Consider the following 19,690-nt stretch of genomic DNA (forward strand, 5'->3'; position numbering starts at 1 on the left):
AGACTTTTTAAGTTGATCAAATGATAACCAAAAACCAGTATTTTCATTAAGTTTGCTGGCACTTCAATCATGAGCTACTGCAATCACTATTCACTGCTGAAGGCATTAATAAGACTGACTGATCTCACTAGAACTAGAATGAACATGCATTTTATTTGGAAGTTTCACTGACAAATATCATTTACAAAGAGTTTAAAATTTGCTCTAAAAAAAAATTTAAGCATTGTTTGGAACAGATCAACTCGGCACTTTATTAGTTTGAAGCATGATTTCGGTCCACGTTGCAATTTCATGCTAAAAAAATTGGTGACAAAAAGGTTGTGGTTCAAGAGAATCACAATCCAGTACCTTTTATTTTGCCAAAGTTTATGACATCTGGGGAAGGAAAATCTTGACCAATTGCAAGAAACAGATTGGCCAAAGTAACAAAGGATAGTTATGCCCAAAGCAAGGTCAATCCAAAGAAGAGAGAAAGAGCCAACCCAAAGCATACACATGCAATTGCTGCGAATGCCTGAAGAATATTGATGAGAACATGAGTCAACAAGACGCATCTAGTAAAACCAAAGAACGTTCATGGTTTCGCATATCCATCTTTACCTTTCCTTCCGATTCAAAGTTAAACTTCACCGTGAACCATGATAATCCTCGGTCTACAACAGGAGCTAATGCAAGAGCCCTGAGCATGGAATAAACAAGATGAAGGCATTAAAAACCAGGTTCACAACTATTCATGTAAACAACTAATTCAGATTCATTAGTGTGATCCAGCTATTTCCAGAAGGTAAGCCCTTATTGGGGAAACTGAAAATAACATTAATTACTCATTAAAAGCTAATATTGTAGTTCAGTAAACAGAATTTACAGGAAAACAAGTTTAATATTAAATATCATTTAGGGAAAAGTTTACCCTCCAGCTCTTATGATCTTGGTAACTTGGCTCCCAGCCCAAACCATCGCCATCATTTTCAGAAACCTATTATTGGATGCAATGCCAATAGTGTTCACAAATGCTGATGTAAAGAGAAGAAACTAAGCAATCATTATGATCATTGCCTTTTAACTGCTGCAGGATAACCCATTTTTCCAGGCGCAGGTGAGAAATAAAACCTGAAAGGTGCTCAGTGGTTATTTGCACAATTAAGTCCAGCAGCTTAGGGAACAAAAGGCTATTGGTTCTTTATAATTTACACAAGTACACTGAACATCAGAAAATTGAGATTATTCAACTGAATGAGTCAAGCTACCCTGAAATAAAAGATTACAGTATCTCCTCTCATGATAGAGGATAAAACTTTGCAGCTAGTTAAGCCACCTGTAGTAGCCTTTAGTTCCCTGCATATATGCAAGCAAGTAAACCGAGCCACACTGACAATAACCAATATCAAGATTATCAAAAACTGGAAGCAATACGTTTGTTTGGGGATAAATTTGTGAGAGGAATGACCAAAAAGGAACAAACAATTACATAAATTCTGAACTAAAATGACAGATGCCCAAGTAGCAGACTGATATCAAAAAAATTTAACCATTGGATATCCTTTAGTAAAAATAAATAAAGCATATAAAAATAAAGACTTATCCAAAAAACAATCTCAAACGAAATAATTCAACAATGAATGAAATCACAATCTTCCATTACATTTATTTATTCATCTCAAAAATAAAAACTAGAAGAAATTGGCTAGCTATTTAAAATTGATTTCCAGATAAGCAAATCTTTAGTTTAATGCATTAAAAAAAATTATCATTCACATTTTTCCACTAGAAAATCATACTTTTCAAGTACATTTTACAGGGAGTACGCAAGCCAGGATATGAAAAAAGAAAGAAAAACTAACCAAACCAACAAAAACGTTGTCAGATAGTATACGGTGTTAAGTAGCCCATAGGAGAGTACTCCTGCAACTCCATATCTCTTTAACCTCTGCATTATCCTATGTAATAAATACCATAGTTGATATAAAGAGAAGAAAACATGTGCATGAAAAACACTTGGAATAATAAACATACTAGAAAAAGGATTGAATGAAACACCATTGAGATGATAAACACATGATGTGCATAAAAATTTATTCCATCATCTATTTAGTTGAGCTAAGAAATTGAATGTGACACCATCAAATAGAAGATAAACGGTATACACAAATTGTCAAATTATATAGCTGGACAGGCAGTGCAATTGATCATTTTTTTGTCAAAATTTTTTGCAGCAGTTCCTGTGGAGTGAAGCTGCATTTAGCTTTAAAATTTACTTGCACTTCCAGAACAAAGAGGAAACCCAGGACAGAGATAATTCATTGCAAACAACAGAATTGGCAAACATGGAAAAAATGCAAGGAAGCTAAAGAAGCTAGTATGTTTTGTATCAGACCTATTGGCACTAGTATGAATCCAAATGTTATATTATATTGGTTCCATCAGAGGAAGTCAAAATTTGATCTAGAGAAATACAGCAGATTAATTGGGTAAATAAAGACCTGATGTTTCCTTTGATGCTACCTTGCATAGAGCTTAACGGAGGGAAAAAATTAATATAAATGACCCCATATACTGGGCGCAAACATGTCTTAATCATGATGATGAGTAGCTACTGCTTCCTTTGCTCTATGTGTAAAAGAAAGATAGCCCGGTACACAAAGCTCCCGCCAATGCCGGGAAGAGTCTATTGTACGCAGCCTTATTTTACTTTGCAATAGGTTATTTCTAAGACTTGAAGTCGTGACCTCTAGATTACATGGCAACAACTTTTCCTTTGCTCCATGTGTAACCAACTAATTTATTGTGTCTCAATATCATGGTCATTAAGATGTACGTCAGAGTTCTTTGGTACCTTGAGGTTTTCTTAGATACATGTTTTTTAATCGTGATTTAGGTCACCTTCATTAACTAAATATGATAACGCAAATTAGGTAGGCTGTCTTATAGACTGATGATCCACAGGTTATTATTCTGGTCTTTTAGAAAAGACTCGCATATGGGAAAAGTGAAAGGCATGAGACCAAGCATCAAAGACAAGTTAGAGATAGAATATAGAGCTACCGCTTTTCATCACATATGAGTTTATTGGTTCAAAAAGCTAATGACTAGGCTAGGTATTCGTCCTACTAATCAATGAAGTTATATTGTAATAACAAAGTTGCTATGCATATTGACTCCAACCAGCATTCCATAAGAGGACAAAATAAAGAGATATTAGCATTATGTTGTTAGAGAAAACGTACGATCTAAGGAAATCATTGCATTTTTTTATTAGTTCCAATCACCAGATGCTACATCTTTGAGATGTCTTATAATTCAATATATTTTGTAACTAAGGTGGCGTTTGATTTAGGGGTTTGGGAATGAAAAAATGGATTCATTCCCAAACCTTATGTGTGGTTGATGGGAATGGAATCAAGATTTTGGAATGAAACCCAAAAACTTGGGTATTGATAAAACCCACTTCTTCCCTTGAATTTTGATAAGAATGAGAATGAAAATTAAGTTTTAGATAAAAATACCCTTAATATATTTGTTCAATTTTTCTTTCATTTCACTCTCTCCTTGTTCTCTCTCATCATATTTTCTCTCTCCTCATTCTCTCAACATACTTTCTCTCTCCTCATTTTCTCTCATCACACATTTTCTACTATTTTCTCCCTATATTCTCTCCCATCACATACTCTCTCTCCTCATTTTCTCTTTCTTCATTCTCTTCTATCACACTTTCTTTCCCATTACACACTCTCTCCTCATTTTTTTATCACACTTTCTCTCTCCTCAATCTCTCCTACCATACTCTCTCCTCATTTTCTCTCATCATACTTTCCCTCTCTTCATTCTCTCCCATCACACTCTTTCTCTCTTCATTTTCTCTCATTACACATTCTCTATCATTTTCTCCATGTATTCTCTCATCACACACTCTCTCCTCATTTTCTCTCTCTTCATTATCTTTCATCACACTCTCTCTCCCATTACACACTCTCTCATTTTTTTCATCACACTTTCTCTCTCATCACATTTTCTCTCTCCTTAATCTCTCCTACCATATTCTCTCTCCTTATTTTCCTCATCACATTTTCCCTCTCTTCATTCTCTCCCATCACATTCTCTCTTCTCATTTTCTCTCATCACACTTTTCCTCTCTTCATTTTTCCTATCATACTTTCTCTCTCAGCATTCTCTCTCATCATACTTTCTCTCTCCTCAATCTCTTCTCATTTTCTCTCATCATACTTTTTTCTCTCAATCTTTCCTATCACGCTCTCTCTCACCACAGTTTCCCTCTCTTCATTTTTCTTCCCATCACACTTTCTCTCTCATCATATTTTTTTCTCACATCTTTTTTTTCTCTTATTTTCCTCTAAGGGTAAAAAAGAAAATTTAGGTTTATTCCGATTGAAAATATTCAACTACCAAACATTATTTTTTAAAATGATACCTAAGCTCATACTCATTCTCATTCCATAATACTATGATATCCATTCCCATTCTGATTCTTAGGAGTGAACCAAACGCCACCTAAGGTAATATGATATATATGTACCAGCTTAAGGGGATATTCAAATGTATAAGGGCCCATAGGCAAATAACCTTAACCTAATCAATGTATAGATAGAGGGGGCTCCCTAATTGACTATCCCTTAATCAACACTCACTAAATTGTAGACAACATATCTATGCTCAATCATAAATAAAAAATCACAAAGAAGATGAAGGAACGATACCCAAAATGACAAATTTCTCATAGACTTGTTAGAAAAGAGAAATCCTCATATATTCATGAAGAAACTAGGTACTTCAAACACAAGGAGTTATGAGAACTGCCTCGCATTAGATGAAACTGATACTATATTCTCTATGAAGCTTTGCTCGAGTTATCAAGTTGAAACAACAACCTAGATCGGATTATCTTTTGCTAATTCTTTTGTTCCTTTATGTTTTACTATTAGCATTCTCTTTTTCTTCAAACTAACGCCATTGTCTTGCTAAGGTGGCTCTTATAGGCAATACAACTCTATTTTGTGGACAACACCTCTAGTCATTCCTTCGTGGGAGAACATCAATATTTTCATAAAAGTAAAAACAAATTTTCTTAATTAAAAATTCTTTCACAGTGAAATTAAATATCTAAATGATGATAGAAATTTTTCATTCTTTTGGAAATTATTATAAAAAGCAATTGACTCATTTTTTGCTCATGGCCTCCACCTTTCTTTCTTTGATTTTCTTTTGATGAATTAAATATAGTTGAATTTATTAGAATACAAAATGTGGGGTATTGAGGGAAACAAAATAAAATCAAAACATTAGTTAGTATTATATAATAGGCAAGAGTTCTCACACCATAGGACCGCTACATCTCCATGAGAACTTGGGTGTAGTGTTAAATAGACAAGAGTTCTCACACCATAAGTTGGATAAGAACAAATATGATAGGAAAACTAATAATCTAAGATTTGAAACATGGAACATAGGAGCTCTCACTGGTAAATCAATGGAGGTAGTAGATATGATGATTAGGAGAAGAATTAGTATTTTGTGTGTACAAGAGACAAAATGGGTAGGTGAGAATGCAAAAATGATAGAGAACTCGGGTTTTAAGTTATGGTACACTGGAAAGAGTAAAACAAGAAATGAAGTGGGTATTATTGTAGATAGTTTGTTAAAGGATGAAGTTGTAGGAGTAGTTAGAAAAGGGGATAGAATTATAACCCTTAAGATAATAGTGACAAAAGAAACTATGAACATAATTAGTGTATATGCACCACAAGTAAGATTAAATGAAGCTACCAAATCAAGGTTTTGGGATGACTTAGATGAAATATTACAAAATATTCCATCAAATGAAATGATTTTAATAGGAGGTGATATAAATGGACATGTCGGAGTGAAAAATGAGGAATATGAGAGGGTACATGGGAGTTATGGGTTTGGAACAAGAAATGAGGAAGGAAAACTATATTAGATTTTACGATAGCATATGAACTTATATTAACTAATACGTTTTTTAAGAAAAGAGAAAAACACTTAGTCACATTCAAAAGTGGGAATAATAAATCGTAAATTGACTTTCTTATGGTTAGGAAGAAGGATAGAAAGATTTGTAAATATTGCAAAGTCATCCCTGGAGAAATTTTAACTACCCAATATAGGTTAGTAGTGTTGGATATACGCCTCAAACATAGTATCAATAGAAAAAAATATATATGATTCCTAGAATAAAGTGGTGAAAGTTAAAGGATGGGAAGCAAAATATATTTAAGGAGAAGGTATAAGTACAAGCATTAGGTGAAATATACGATGACTCTAATACAACATGGGAAAAGATGGTATTAAAGTTGAAAATAATAGCTAAGAGTGTATTCGGTGAGTCAAAGGGACATGCACCACTAAATAAGAAATCTTGGTGGTGGAATGAGAAAGTACAAGAGAAAGTGAAGGAAAAAAACGAATAGCTTATAAAGAATTATATATTTGTAAAAACGAGACAAACTTAAAAAAATACACAATAGCCAAGAAAGAAGCTAAGAAAGTAGTGAGTGAAACAAAAAATAAAACTTTTGAACTATTATATCGAAAATTGAATACAAAAGAAGGGGAAAGAGACATTATAGAATAGTTAAAGTGAGAGAAAGAAAAACAAGAGATCTTAGCCAAATAAAATGTATTAAAGATGAATGTAATAGGATATTAGTAAACGATGGAGAAATAAAAGAGCGGTGGAAGAGGTATTTTCATCAACTTTTTAATGAAGGTTTAGATGACCAACTTAACTTAGGTAATTTAAGTAGGTCAAATGAGTATAGAAATTTTAATTTTTATCGTAGAATTCAAACTTTATAAGTAAAACAAACTTTAAATAAGACGCATAATGAAAAAGCTGTTGGACCAGATGATATTCCGATAAAGGTATGGAAGTGGCTAGGGAAATATGGTATTGAATGACTTACTAAAGTATTTAACATGATATTGAAAACGAAAAAAATACTTGATCAATGGAGGATAAGTACTCTAGTTCCCTTATATAAGAATAAGGGAGACGTACAAAATTGTGCAAACTATAGGAGTATTAAACTAATGAGTCATACTATGAAACTTTGGAAAAAAATAATAGAAAAAAGATTAAGGTTCATGCCTTGAAAGTCGACAATAGAAGCTATACATCTTTTTAGATAACTAATTGAAAAATATGCAAAAACAAGATTTACACATGGTATTCATTAACTTAGAAAAAACTTATGATAGAGTCCCAAGAGAAATTATATGGAGAATTCTAGAAAAGAGAGGTGTTAGCATAATATATATTAAACTAATCAAGGATATGTATGAAGATATAACGATCAAAGTAAAGACTTCAGGCAGAGTAACTGAAGCATTTCCAATAAAGATATGGGTTACACAAAGGATGAGCTCTAAGTCCTTATCTTTTTACACTAATTATGAACGAACTCACTTCGCACATTCAAGACATGATGCAAGTTGTTGGCAAATGATATTATTTTGGTAGATGAAACACGTGAAGGAGTAAATGCTAAACTAGAATATTGGCGGGAAGCACTATAAGGAATGGTTTTAAGCTTAATAGATTAAAGACAGAATATATGAAATTTAAGTTTAGTAATATTAGAAGTAATGAGACAATTGTTAAGATAGGAGAGGACGAGTTGTCCGGAACCGAGAGAGTTAAATATTTAGGATCAATTTTGCAAAACGGTGGAGGGATTGAGAGAGATGTCTTCCATAGAATACAAGCAGGATGGTTGAAATGGAGGGGAGCGTCGAGTGTTTTATGTGATCATAAAGTACCTCTCAAACTTAAAGGTAAGTTCTATAAAACCACAGTTAGACCTGCTATGTTATATGAAGCTGAATGTTGAGCTATGATTGGAGCACATGAGCAGAAGATGAGAGTTGCAGAAATGAGGATGTTAAGGTGAATGTGTAGACATACGAGGATGGACAAAATAAGAAATGAGAGCATTAGAGAGAAAGTCGGAGTTGCATCTATTGAGGAAAAACTCCGAGAGACACGTTTAAGATGATACAGACATATACTTAGACGACCAATAAATGCTTCAGTTAGGCGATGTGAAATTATGATAAGCATGCATATCAAACGAGGAAGAGGAAGACCAAAAAAGACTTGGTTAGCAACAATAAAATAAAATAAATTTTATTTAAATATAGATGATGATATAGTAGGAGATAGAGCTCAATGACGTAAAAAGATTCATATAGCTGACCCCACCTAGTGGGAAAAAACTTGGTTGTTGTTGTTAGTTAGTATTATAAAATAATTTAATTGATTGAAATATTACTAATGATATTATCTTGCATAGAGGTCCATAAGCTCAATGGAGTGGTTAGATCCATATAGCTCATCCAAATTAGTTGGGAAATTTGTGAGCCCACTTCATAATTTCACAATGAGTAGATAATCAAAACCCTTATTTTACTCTCATGATCGACCCAAAGTGAAATTTAAATTGCCAGACTGTACTTTCAACACACTTTAAGAATAAACTACACAATAGGTGGACAAATTTGAAATAGTCATCTCTAAGTGTAATTCAGTATCGAAATAAGTTTCGTGATATACGCATGCACTGTAATCCTAGACTAATCCTGAACAAAACCTAATTTAATTTACAAATGGATTTACGCTAGAAATTAGAGGACAGATTAGGTCATTTTCTCCTAAAACCATAGTAGTGGTTTGTCATAAGACTGTTGAAATCAAGCACTACCTAGGGTCTCCTATATTTAGACAGTCAACTACTTCGAATAAAATTGCAACAACCTTTAAAGGGAAACCATTATTACGGAAATCAAGTAGCTCAATTTGTCTTGCAAGTGTCATCCAACGATTCAAAACTACAAAACAAAGAAATGAGAAAGACCTAATTCTAATTGTAACCTTAATTTCAGCATACAATGTTGTAATTGTCATCATACAAAACACCTGGTGTCAAAATGTCCATATCATAATCATCAAACCTAAACATGAATCTCATGGAGAAGATTATTTTGGAAATCCAGGAAGTGATGAAGATTTTGATACCCTTGATGAACGCCTATTGATTGAGGAAGGTGCTCAACATCCTACCCACACTCACATCTTATCACATATGGAAATATTCAAGCATGTTAACAAAAATATGCATCATGTAGAAACAAAAAGGATGCATGTTAAAAAATTTAATATGATTAGTTAAATTATAGTAAAGTTGTAAAGAAGCTTATTCATACCAGCATGTATTGTATTTTGGCACAAAAACAATTACATTTTATTTAGATCTTTGATCAATTTGTTTAGCTTTTCAACCATAACACGACGTATCACATATTAATATATATTAACCATTTCATCTTAGTTACACTTGTATGCAGGACCTCTCAATTATATATATATATATATATATATAAAAGATTTACCCTATCAATTAACTAAACTTTTACCTTATCATGCCTCTCTCCCCCACATGAGAACCAGCTTCATTTCCCTATCCACATCTTCCTATCCTTTGCCTCTAGCACCACTCTCTTTATCCTTCGGCTCACTCCACCCTCTACTCTCCAATCTCCACCCGCCCTTGCGTCCATTTGACCTCACCCTTCTCCAAAGTCCACCATCTACTCTTTGTGATGGAGACAAGTGGCAAGCTCCATTAAAAGTTTATAACATCCAAATAAAGATTCCAAAGCTCCAATTTTAATTTGGCATCCTTTGCAAAATGATGAGTCTATTTGGGAAATAATATAAAGTTATTCTAAAGGGTTTTGAAAGACAAAAGTCGGCTATAAATTTCTAGCAATTCCAATGTGTTTTAACATCCAATGCTTGAAAATTGCAACATAAATTAAGAGTTTTTATATTTGCTGTGAGTTTTACGAGTCCTTTATATTTCCTATGTGAGTTTCTATAAGTGCTTTATGTTTCCTATGTGAATCTTTTACGAGTCCTTTGTGTTTTCTATGAGGCCATTGATAAGTATGAAATATATAGGGTTTTCATCATGTTTTTGCACTACATTCGACCCACTTTTGCATGCATAATTTGGTATAACTTGGTTTTATGCTTCATTTTCATATTTTATTGTTCCTAGATACTGCTCATGTATATTTTTGATGATAGGAGCGAAACGGGGAGTGAAAAGACCAAGCCAAAAGTCATGCCCTACCATGGGCGGTCGTGGCTAGTGCCACAGCCCGTGGCTCTGACGCCTTGCCATAGGTGGCCGTGGCCAACGCCTCCGCCCGTGGCAGGCTCTGTCGCCACGCCATGGCTTGCATGTGGCCAGCGCCATAGGTCATGGCCGCTAGATCTGAGCTTTCTCACCGACACAACCGCTCGTGCCCAGCGGCACGGGCCGTGTCACGCGACTGACCTTAGCACCTATAAAAGGGGATTCGATCAAATCGGCCCGAGGCTGGGACTAGGGGATTTCGTCCCCCTCCTTGGGAGAGGGTTTTCCCCTCTTGGGGAAACCCTAGAGCCATCGTGATCTGTCCATCTCCGGTGCAAGGAACTACTCCAAAGACAACGAGAATCTTTTCCCTAAGCATCTCTCTATCTCTATTAATTATTTTCATCTATATGAATGCTTTCATTTGTGTCTTTGGATTGTAATGCCTTTGTTATGGAGTAGTTCTCATGATTCTAGGATGTAGGGAGTAGCTCTTTTGTTATGTGAACATTTTTTCAGGTAATCTTTATGTTTGTATGTTTCTTGTTCGATGAAATGTATGTTTATGATCTAGATCTACCGTGTTAACACGATCTCGATACCAAAAGTACGAGATTTGTATCCCACAAAGGATTGGGGATGAACCGAAGGGAGAACCTGACCCTTCGACCGTATAAAATCGAGACATGGAAAGTTGGATATGAAAGTGCAACCCGATTTGCCGGGAGGAACCCTAGGCAATCATAGAACTTAATGGATCATACCTAATACGTTAGTTGATTAGGGTTGATACGTCATTGTAGAAGCAAAAATTTACATCGAATACCATAGGATGATCTATCTATATAAATGCACATTGAGGAATGGAAACCAAACATAAATTAAGTGTTTACAATCATTTAGGTGAAACTGAAATCCTAGAATTACCTTCATCACTGCCTTCTCTTGGTGATCTCACCGTCATTTCCTGTGATAACCCTCTGTTCTCTCTCTCTTTGTGTGATCACCACTGTTGTCACCCACTGCCTTCTCATTGAGGTCTTACTGCCTTTCTATTGTGATCTCTCTGATTCCCTCTTCTCTGCCTCTCTAGTCACACTCTTTCCCTCACTTCTCTCGCTCTTTCCTTCACTTTTTGCTCTCAATTTCTAGTTTTCAAGCGCTCGTAAACCAACCTCCAATTGTCTAAATAATTTGCTATGTGAAGTTAACTAGTGCTTAATCAATAATCCCCGTGGATTCAATTTTATCAGTACTTGACGATACTTTTGTGCACTGTGGATTTGCCACAACATCAAATTTTTGGCACCATTGTCGGGAACTGTTTCGATTAACATTAGTTGATTAACATTTAAGTTACTCTAGACTTGTTAATAGATTTTTCATTTACTTATTTTTCTTTATTTCTGCATTTTTATTTCTTACAATTTAAATTCTGCATTTCAGTTTTTCTAATAATTGTGATTTTCTAAGATTCAATGAGCACTAACCTTTCAACTAGACCTTTAGGAGAATTTTTCGTACCCATTTCTAGAAGATTCAGATCTCCCATTGTGCAATCCCAAATTGAAGCAGACAATTTTCAACTTAACCCAGAATTAATTTTCATGATACAAGGTCACAAATTTAGAGGAGAAAATTTAGAAAACCCTTATGAACACCTGGAGATATTTCTTGGATATATGGTGAATTATGAGGGAGTCTCTACTGATGTTGTTCGGTTGATTGCATATTTTTTAGCATCAAAGATAGAGCAAGGACTTGGTTTTATTCTCTCTCTCCGCAAAGCATAACAAGTTGGGAATAATTGGAGCAACGATTCTTGAATTACTTTTTCCCTCCAAGAAGAACAGTGTACATGAGGAATTACATTACAAATTTTACTCAGGAAGATGGAGAATCACTATTTGAAGCATAAGATAGATTCAAAGGGTTATTAAGGCAGTGTCCTCACTATGGGTTGGAAAGATGACTAACAGTGCACATATTCTACATAGGGATTTTTTTTTCAAGTAAGAGATTTTTAGATTCAACGAGGTTCCTTGATAAACAAAAGTTTAGAAGAAACATATACATTAATTGATCTAGTGACAACGAACCTCTAGGGATGGTCAAGTGAAAACTTAGTGACATCTCCCTCGAGAATTCTAGAAGTGTGATCCATGAATGCAACTGTGTCGATTGAACAAGATGCAATGTAACTTTCCATGAGACTTGAAAATAACAAAACACAGAATGAGAAGTCGTAAAAAAAGAGAAGTCCAATACAGATTGTAATGCTTTCAAGTTTAGATGTGACGAGAATCTTGAAGAATTTATGAAAGATTTGTATAGAAATGAGGGGGAGAACAAAGGGAAATCACAAAAACTCAATTTCAACACTCCAGAAAATGTCTATAGGCCACAAGTACCCTTCCCTCAACGGTTGGTCACACTATAACATTGGACAAGCAATTTGGATCTCCGCCACTTGGTAAAAAAGGGGACTGAGGATAGGAATCAGAAATCCACTCTAATGACGCAGCAAGATAATTTTGTACTATAAATCCCTTTCTCACAAAGGCAAGATATAATTATGAGCGAAGACAAATTGCGTAGATTATGTGATAATAATTTAGTTGCATGCAAATTGGTTGAATTAAATCAGGATGATGAATTTTCAAATGATGATGAATTAGTCACTTGCAGCCAAGATTTAAAATCTCGATATGTGCCAAGGTTTCGATCATAGACCGAAACGATACGGTTTGGGTATCGTATTGTGCCGTGCCGATACAGTTTCGATATTTTTTTTATTTATATATAGTAATTATTAAATAAATATGTTTATGGTATATTAATAAGTTGTATATTGATTTTATACAAGTTTTTGAACAACCTAATATGATTAGAAAAAATAATTAAATATAGTTTTCTTTAAAGCTATATTATTAACTCGAATTAAAATTGATATATCATAATTATATAAATTAATTGTTTATGCATTTAATTAATTATTAGTTTAAATCTTATATATTTAAAATAGTAAAAAAAAAATCAAAATATCAATTAAACAGAAACAAAATATAAATAGTAACAAAAAATTATCAATATAAATATGATTTATTAGAATTTTTTTTAGTAAAATTTAAAACAGTAAAAAAGAATTTTATAATATCAATTAATATTTTTTTATTTTAAATATATTTATAGGGATAATTTAATTAGGCTTTATAAAAATCTATTCAAAATATCACATTTTAGTTGGAAATTGTTTAAATTAATTAAATCTTTTTTCTTTTTAACAGTACGACATAACAGTACGCACCGTCCCGTGAGAAGCGCTCACGTGGCGCTTCCGACGGCGGCGTCACTTCTAGTGCCGGTGGAGGCATCCCGCGGTGCTTCCAGCGCCACCGGAAGCGTTGCGAGACGCTTCTGATGGTGCCGGAAGCGTCGCGCGACACTTCCAGCTCGCCTCCGCGCCACTAGTGTCTTGCGACGCTTCCGGTGGGGCGGAGGCGTCCCGCAGTCGTCGATTGCGTGCAGATGACGCACACGAAATTTATTACGTGCGGTGTCGATTTCGCTTCCACACCGGAATGGTAAATTCTAGCGGTTTCGGGCGGCATGGCTCAGCACTTCAAACCTTGCTTGCAACTTTATTGGACTACTTAATGATGAAGATTTTTATGATAAGATGATCATTTTGAAGTTTCTTATGGAATTATTGATTCTCCTAGTGATGAAATTGATCTTAGTAAATTATCTAACGCTATATGTGATGAAGTTAATGTTTTAGAAGGAAGTGTAGGGAACCGTGTTATGGAAGCAGTATCTCATGAATCACTTCCGGTGTTCCCACAACCACTCGATATTATGGAAATTGTAGAAAATGATCAAGTTGTGGATATAAGTGTGGGGACTCATGCAGAGAATCACCACTTTTGGTGTACTACCACCTGAGCCAGAACCATCATTTCATCCAAAAGAAGCCTCATCCACTTGTTTAGTACTCCTCAGCAATGCAAGGTCAACATTTCTTGTGATCTTTTAGAAAATTTCATAGAGATACCTATAATTGATCTTGTTGGATGTGACTCAATTTCTGATGCATGTTTCATCAAATTCAATATAGTTCTAGCTCTATCTTATATAATATGCATGTGGGAGGTATATTTTCCCTGTGAGTGTGTAGATTTTCACAAAGCCAGGATTTAGATGCTCACACTAAACCGTCTCCGACCACTAGAAAGAACTCGCAAGGAGACGAAGATAGTTTGACCATTACACATGCCTACTTGATAGTTGCTATCATGTTGATTTGTTTCCGAAAGGTTGACGTAGTACAACATAGTAATGATTCATTTTGTTAGACTAGTACCATGGTGACCATAAGTGACCCCTTTCTCAATATTTTAGTTACTGAATCATGTTCAGTTTGTGAAAGCTCATTTGGAAAAATTGAATTCCTAAATGAGAAGGAAACATTTGAAATACAATAAAACACTTGAGTGACAAAAGGAATAAAAATTAAAATGAAAGAAAATGAATAGTGGAAATAAAGGGATAAAAAAAAAGCTGTCATGAGTGGAAATGATAAGATGCCCCTCTAAGACCGAGTTAGGTGACTGGGGTTATCTATCCATTTCTCTCAATACTGAGCATACTTTTGAGACTTTGTGTTGGGAAGAGAGGACGAACCTTGCGTATAGCAGGTATGTGCCTAATGCTAGAAACTATGGAAACACACTTGAGTTACAGAGGAACTTGAAACCTTAGGAACAAATTATATACTGTGCACCTAAGCTAGCTCGTTAGGCTTGATGAAACTAATTGAATACCTTTGCTTAAAGATGATACTACCTGATAGGATTAGATGAACTTATTAAAATTTAGGAGATATGAACTCACATGCATTCTTGATATTGATATTTGCTTGAGGACAAGCAAGGGTTAGGTCTATAGGATTTTCACACTACATGTAACCCACATTTGCATGCATAATTTGATATAACTTGGTTTTATGCTTCATTTCATGCTTTATTGTTCCTATATACTACTCTTGTGTATTTTGGATGACAGGAGCGAAACGGGGAGCGAAAAGGCCAAGCCAAAAGCCATGCCTTGCCACGGGCAGCCCTGGCTATCGCCATGGGTCGTGGCAGGCTCGACCACCAAGCCATGGGAGTCCGTATCCAGCGCTAGGGGTCATGGCCGCTAGATCTGAGCTTTCTCACGTGACACGGCCCCTGGTGCCCAGCGGCACGGGCCGTGTCATGCGGCCTACCTTAGCACCTATAAAAATGGATTCGATCAAATCGGTCCGGGGTCGGGACAAAGGGACTTCATCCCCCTCCTTAGGAAAGGGTTTTCCCATCTTGGGGAAACCCTAGAGCCATCACGATCCATCCATCTCCGGCGCAAGGAACTACTATACCGGGAATCTTCTCCCTAAGCATCTCTCTATCTCTATTCATTGTTTTCATCTATATGAATACTTTCATTTGTGTCTTTGGATTGTAATTCATTTGTTATGGAGTAGTTCTCATGATTCTAGGATGTAGGGACTAGCTCTTTTGTTATGTGAACAATTTTTCAGGTAATCTATGTGTTTGCATGTTTTTTGTTCGATGAGATGTGTGTTTATGATCTGGATCTACCGTATTAACACGATCTCAATACCAAAAGCACGAAATTTGTATCCCACGAGGGATTGGGGATGAACCGAAAGGAGAACCTGACCCTCCGATCCTTAGAAAACTGAGACGCGGAGAGTCAGATACGAAAGTGAAACCCGATTTACCGCAAGGAACCCTAGGCAATTATAGAACTTAATGGATCATACCTAATGCGTTAAACAATTAGGGTTGATATGCTGTTTTAGAAGAAAAAGTTCACATCGAATACCATAGGATGGTCTACCTATATAAATATACATTGAGGACTGGAAACCAAATATAGATTAGGTGTTTCCAATCATTTGGGTGAAACCGAAGTCCTAGAATTGCCTTCACCACTGCCTTCTCTCAGTGATCTCACTACCATTTCCTGTGATAACCCTCTGCTCTCTCTCTCTCTCTCTCTCTCTCTTTGTGATCACTGAGGTCCTACTGCCTTTCAATTGTAATCTCTCCGATTCCCTCTTTTCTGCCTCTCTACTCATCATACTCTTTCCCTCACTTCACTAGCTCTTTCCTTCTCTCTCTACTCTCAATTTCTAGTTTTCAAGCACTCGTGAACCAACCTCCAATTATCTAGATAATTCGCTGTACGAAGTTAACTAGTACTTAATGAACAATCTCTGTGGATTCGATCTTATTATTACTTGACGACACTTCCGTGCACTTGCGGATTTGTCGCACAACAACCATCTACTAGTATAAATATGTATGTTGCTATATTGCTCGGATAAGAAATAGAAATTTTTGAGGATTCTCTTTAGATTGTGTAATGCAATCTCCCTATGGTGTGATGCCAAGGAACCTTAAGTGGGAAACCTATGTTTTTACAATCCTTCTACACTTCTTTCCCACCTAGTTTCAGATTCCCATTCCACAATCCTTCCAACACTCAATCTTGCTTCTTGTGCTGCATCACTTGTCCTTACCCTTCTCAATCGTTTGCAATCCAACCTCCCCTTGCCTTGCCCTTATCATCCGATTCACTCTCTATCCGATCATTGTTCTTCCTATACTCTCTGGATACCCAAGTCCATGGATGCATTTTCTATAGTATCTTTATAGTATGATAATAATTTTAAGAACTTGAAAATAGAAAACTCATATGACTTTCTTGAAGCATTTGAAAATAGAAAGCCTTACAATTAGCTGAATTTGATTCATTATTTCTTATTCCTGATATCATAGAATTGGATTGTTAACTGGTTATTCACATTCTTGGCATGCATTTAATTAGTGACTTTAAATAAATAAATAAATGATCTTGCTACTGAATTGGTCCAGAGACAAGCATACAGCTGTCTTCTAGTTTATTTACTCATAAAGCAATAAATAGCATTGGTTTTTCCAGTTATTCTAGCAACCATGGAAAAATATTTCCAACTACAAATATTATGAGGAACTACTTATGCAACTTATTGAACGCTAACGAATGGTTGTTTGGTTACTTATTCAAGAATGATGTATTTGATGGTAAATACAATAATATTCTTTTACAATTATTTTGAAATATGAAAATGTATCAAAGATGGTCATAAAAAGTCACACTTATATGACAAAAAGTAAAAAACATCATCGTCTTCCTTAAGTATGCACATTATTATATCTCATATCTTTTTAGATCTTATTGTTGCATTACTTTAAAATTTCACTCATTATTTCATTCAAATTAATTTTAATCTATGTCACTGATCAGATGAGTTGATTTACATCACTACTACTGATATCTAGTAAGGTAATTAGGGAGTGCTTTCCGCCTGCGGATTAGGTAGGCTTGTGACTTTTTTTTTATGAACAAATCTGTTAGAAGAACTTTAACTACAAGGATCATTGACGTTGTTGAAAGTCCTCCAATAATTATTTTTTTTAAAAAAAAAAATAGAACCTGAATCAATATTTATCAACCTTAGTTATAAATAGCAGCAGGTCAGTTACCCATATATTTAGGTTCTATTCAAACCCTAACCTGAATCAATTAGGCAATTAACACTTAGGATGATAAGCATATATCTGAGACAGCAGGTGGTGCCCAATCCCTTCGCCTACGATCTAGTGGTGGGTCCCTTCATCGCATGGCGGTTGTCCCATGAGAATCTTAAGATATGTTATTATTTGTACACTGTATGTAAGTATAATAAAAGTGCAACCGTGTTTTACTAAATTAATGCACCATTTTTACTAAAACAGTGCATCTTGAAATACAGAATTGGTGCACTTATAATCTGCAAAACTTTCCAACTGTAGACAAGTCTGCAAAACTATCACATACGTTTACTAAGCTAGCACACCTTGCAATATAGAACTGCAGCACTTATAATCTAGTAGAATACTCCTATCTCATTGTATACAAGCCTACAAAATTACGATACCTACATCTGCTAAACTAGCGAACCTTGGTATATTAAACTAGCACACCTAAAATTTGAATAAATAACCATGCATTTTATAATTGTTTCTTTAAGATTCCTGCACAAGTATAACATGGTGAGGATGAACGGTGCCTTCACTGAAGTTTTGTCTTATTCAAAGGTATCGACTTAAATGGATAAAATATGAGGGCAATGGCTACTTTGAATCCAACCAGGACCTGATTATGAAGCACAATTGAACACCGAAAATATACTTAGATGGTTGGATACTTGCGAGCACTTGATTATTAGGTACCCATTGCCATCCATATCCTTCATGCTTTATACGAAGTAGATTATGGAAGTCATACAAACTTTCAAAGCAAATGGTCAATTTGGTGAATGAAAGACTATTATGATTTAGCACAATGAGAAATTAATAGGGAAAAGGATAATCTGGTTGCAAATAAATGTACTATTAGGCCTTTCTCAAAATAATTCTAGGATCGGAGGAGTGTTTGTTATCTAGCATGGAGAAATAACATAACACTAATTGCTGCAAGAGAAGCCACAAACTAAGAAAAAACAATTAAAGCTACAATTTAGCAATCTTCCATGCAGTTGAAACAATGCGTACCATGACACGACTCAAAAGACAAAACAAGATATGAATCTTAAAATCCATCAATTTCTTGAAAATTCAACATTTCGAGAACAGTAAATAGGAAGTACCCATTCAACGAAAATCCTTTCGATGCCTTGCTATTTCTCTCTGGAAATGAAATTATTATCATAAGCTCCCATCAAACATGAATTAGGAACACCCAAATCACAGTAAAAAAAAAACAAAGAATGGAAATTACCGTCCAAATTACAAGGCAATTCCTTTTTGTCCTCACAATGAATGGCCTCCACCTGATCACGCAATCAAATGGCGATGAAGTTTTTTTTAATAGAAAAAAGATAACTAAAATTTCAAGATCCCATTATCTAAACCTCGGGCTGCTCATTCTTGGAGCATAGATTGACGGTCAAGAATCTCCCCGTCGCAGGCGAAATGCTCGGTGTCGTCCTGGGGGCAGCAATTTGAACCCTAGAAACGTTCCGCTGAGATGATCGAACGCCTTGTAGCGCGAAAGGATTGGCTCCGGAGAGAGATGAGAGGATGAAGGTTCCAGGACAAGAATTTGAGGTGGTTAGGGGGGCGAGGGAGCTCATGAAGGCCGGCAACGCGAGGCGAGCGTCGAGGGAACGTTTGCCAACGTAGCCAGCTCAAACGACAAACCTCTGGGTCTATATATATCGTTTTATAAAAGCAATGATATACTTAAAAAGAAAAAAATCTCAGAAAAATTTCACATATGAATATATGATCCATCATTTTATTTTTTATGGATTTCATTATTTATGTATCTATTTTTAAGACTTTCATTAAAAATTTTTCCTTAAACGTATTATTTTATATATATATATATATATATATATATATTTTATGAACAATAACTAT

General features: G+C 35.2%; 1 protein-coding gene and 1 non-coding gene across 3 annotated transcripts; both read right to left on the reverse strand.

The window, feature by feature from the left end:
- Positions 1-321: 321 nt before the first annotated feature.
- LOC122027985 lies at positions 322-19,459 on the reverse strand. Of its 2 annotated transcripts, XM_042586998.1 has the most exons (8): positions 19,180-19,459; positions 19,047-19,098; positions 18,916-18,955; positions 1,842-1,937; positions 1,057-1,110; positions 911-976; positions 601-679; positions 322-514 (listed from the first exon to the last, which is right to left on the reverse strand). In XM_042586998.1, exons 1-8 carry the CDS (start codon positions 19,399-19,401, stop codon positions 437-439), a joined length of 687 nt encoding a protein of 228 aa, XP_042442932.1. In that variant the 5' UTR covers positions 19,402-19,459; the 3' UTR covers positions 322-436. The 2 variants fall into 2 exon arrangements, with proteins under 2 accessions (XP_042442932.1, XP_042442933.1); XM_042586999.1 differs by lacking the exon at positions 1,842-1,937.
- LOC122028303 lies at positions 12,031-12,137 on the reverse strand. Its single transcript, XR_006124709.1, has one exon. It is a non-coding gene; the product is annotated as a small nucleolar RNA R71 (small nucleolar RNA).
- Positions 19,460-19,690: the final 231 nt, after the last annotated feature.

Source organism: Zingiber officinale, chromosome 10A, assembly GCF_018446385.1.
Source record: "Zingiber officinale cultivar Zhangliang chromosome 10A, Zo_v1.1, whole genome shotgun sequence".
Taxonomy (NCBI): domain Eukaryota; kingdom Viridiplantae; phylum Streptophyta; class Magnoliopsida; order Zingiberales; family Zingiberaceae; genus Zingiber; species Zingiber officinale.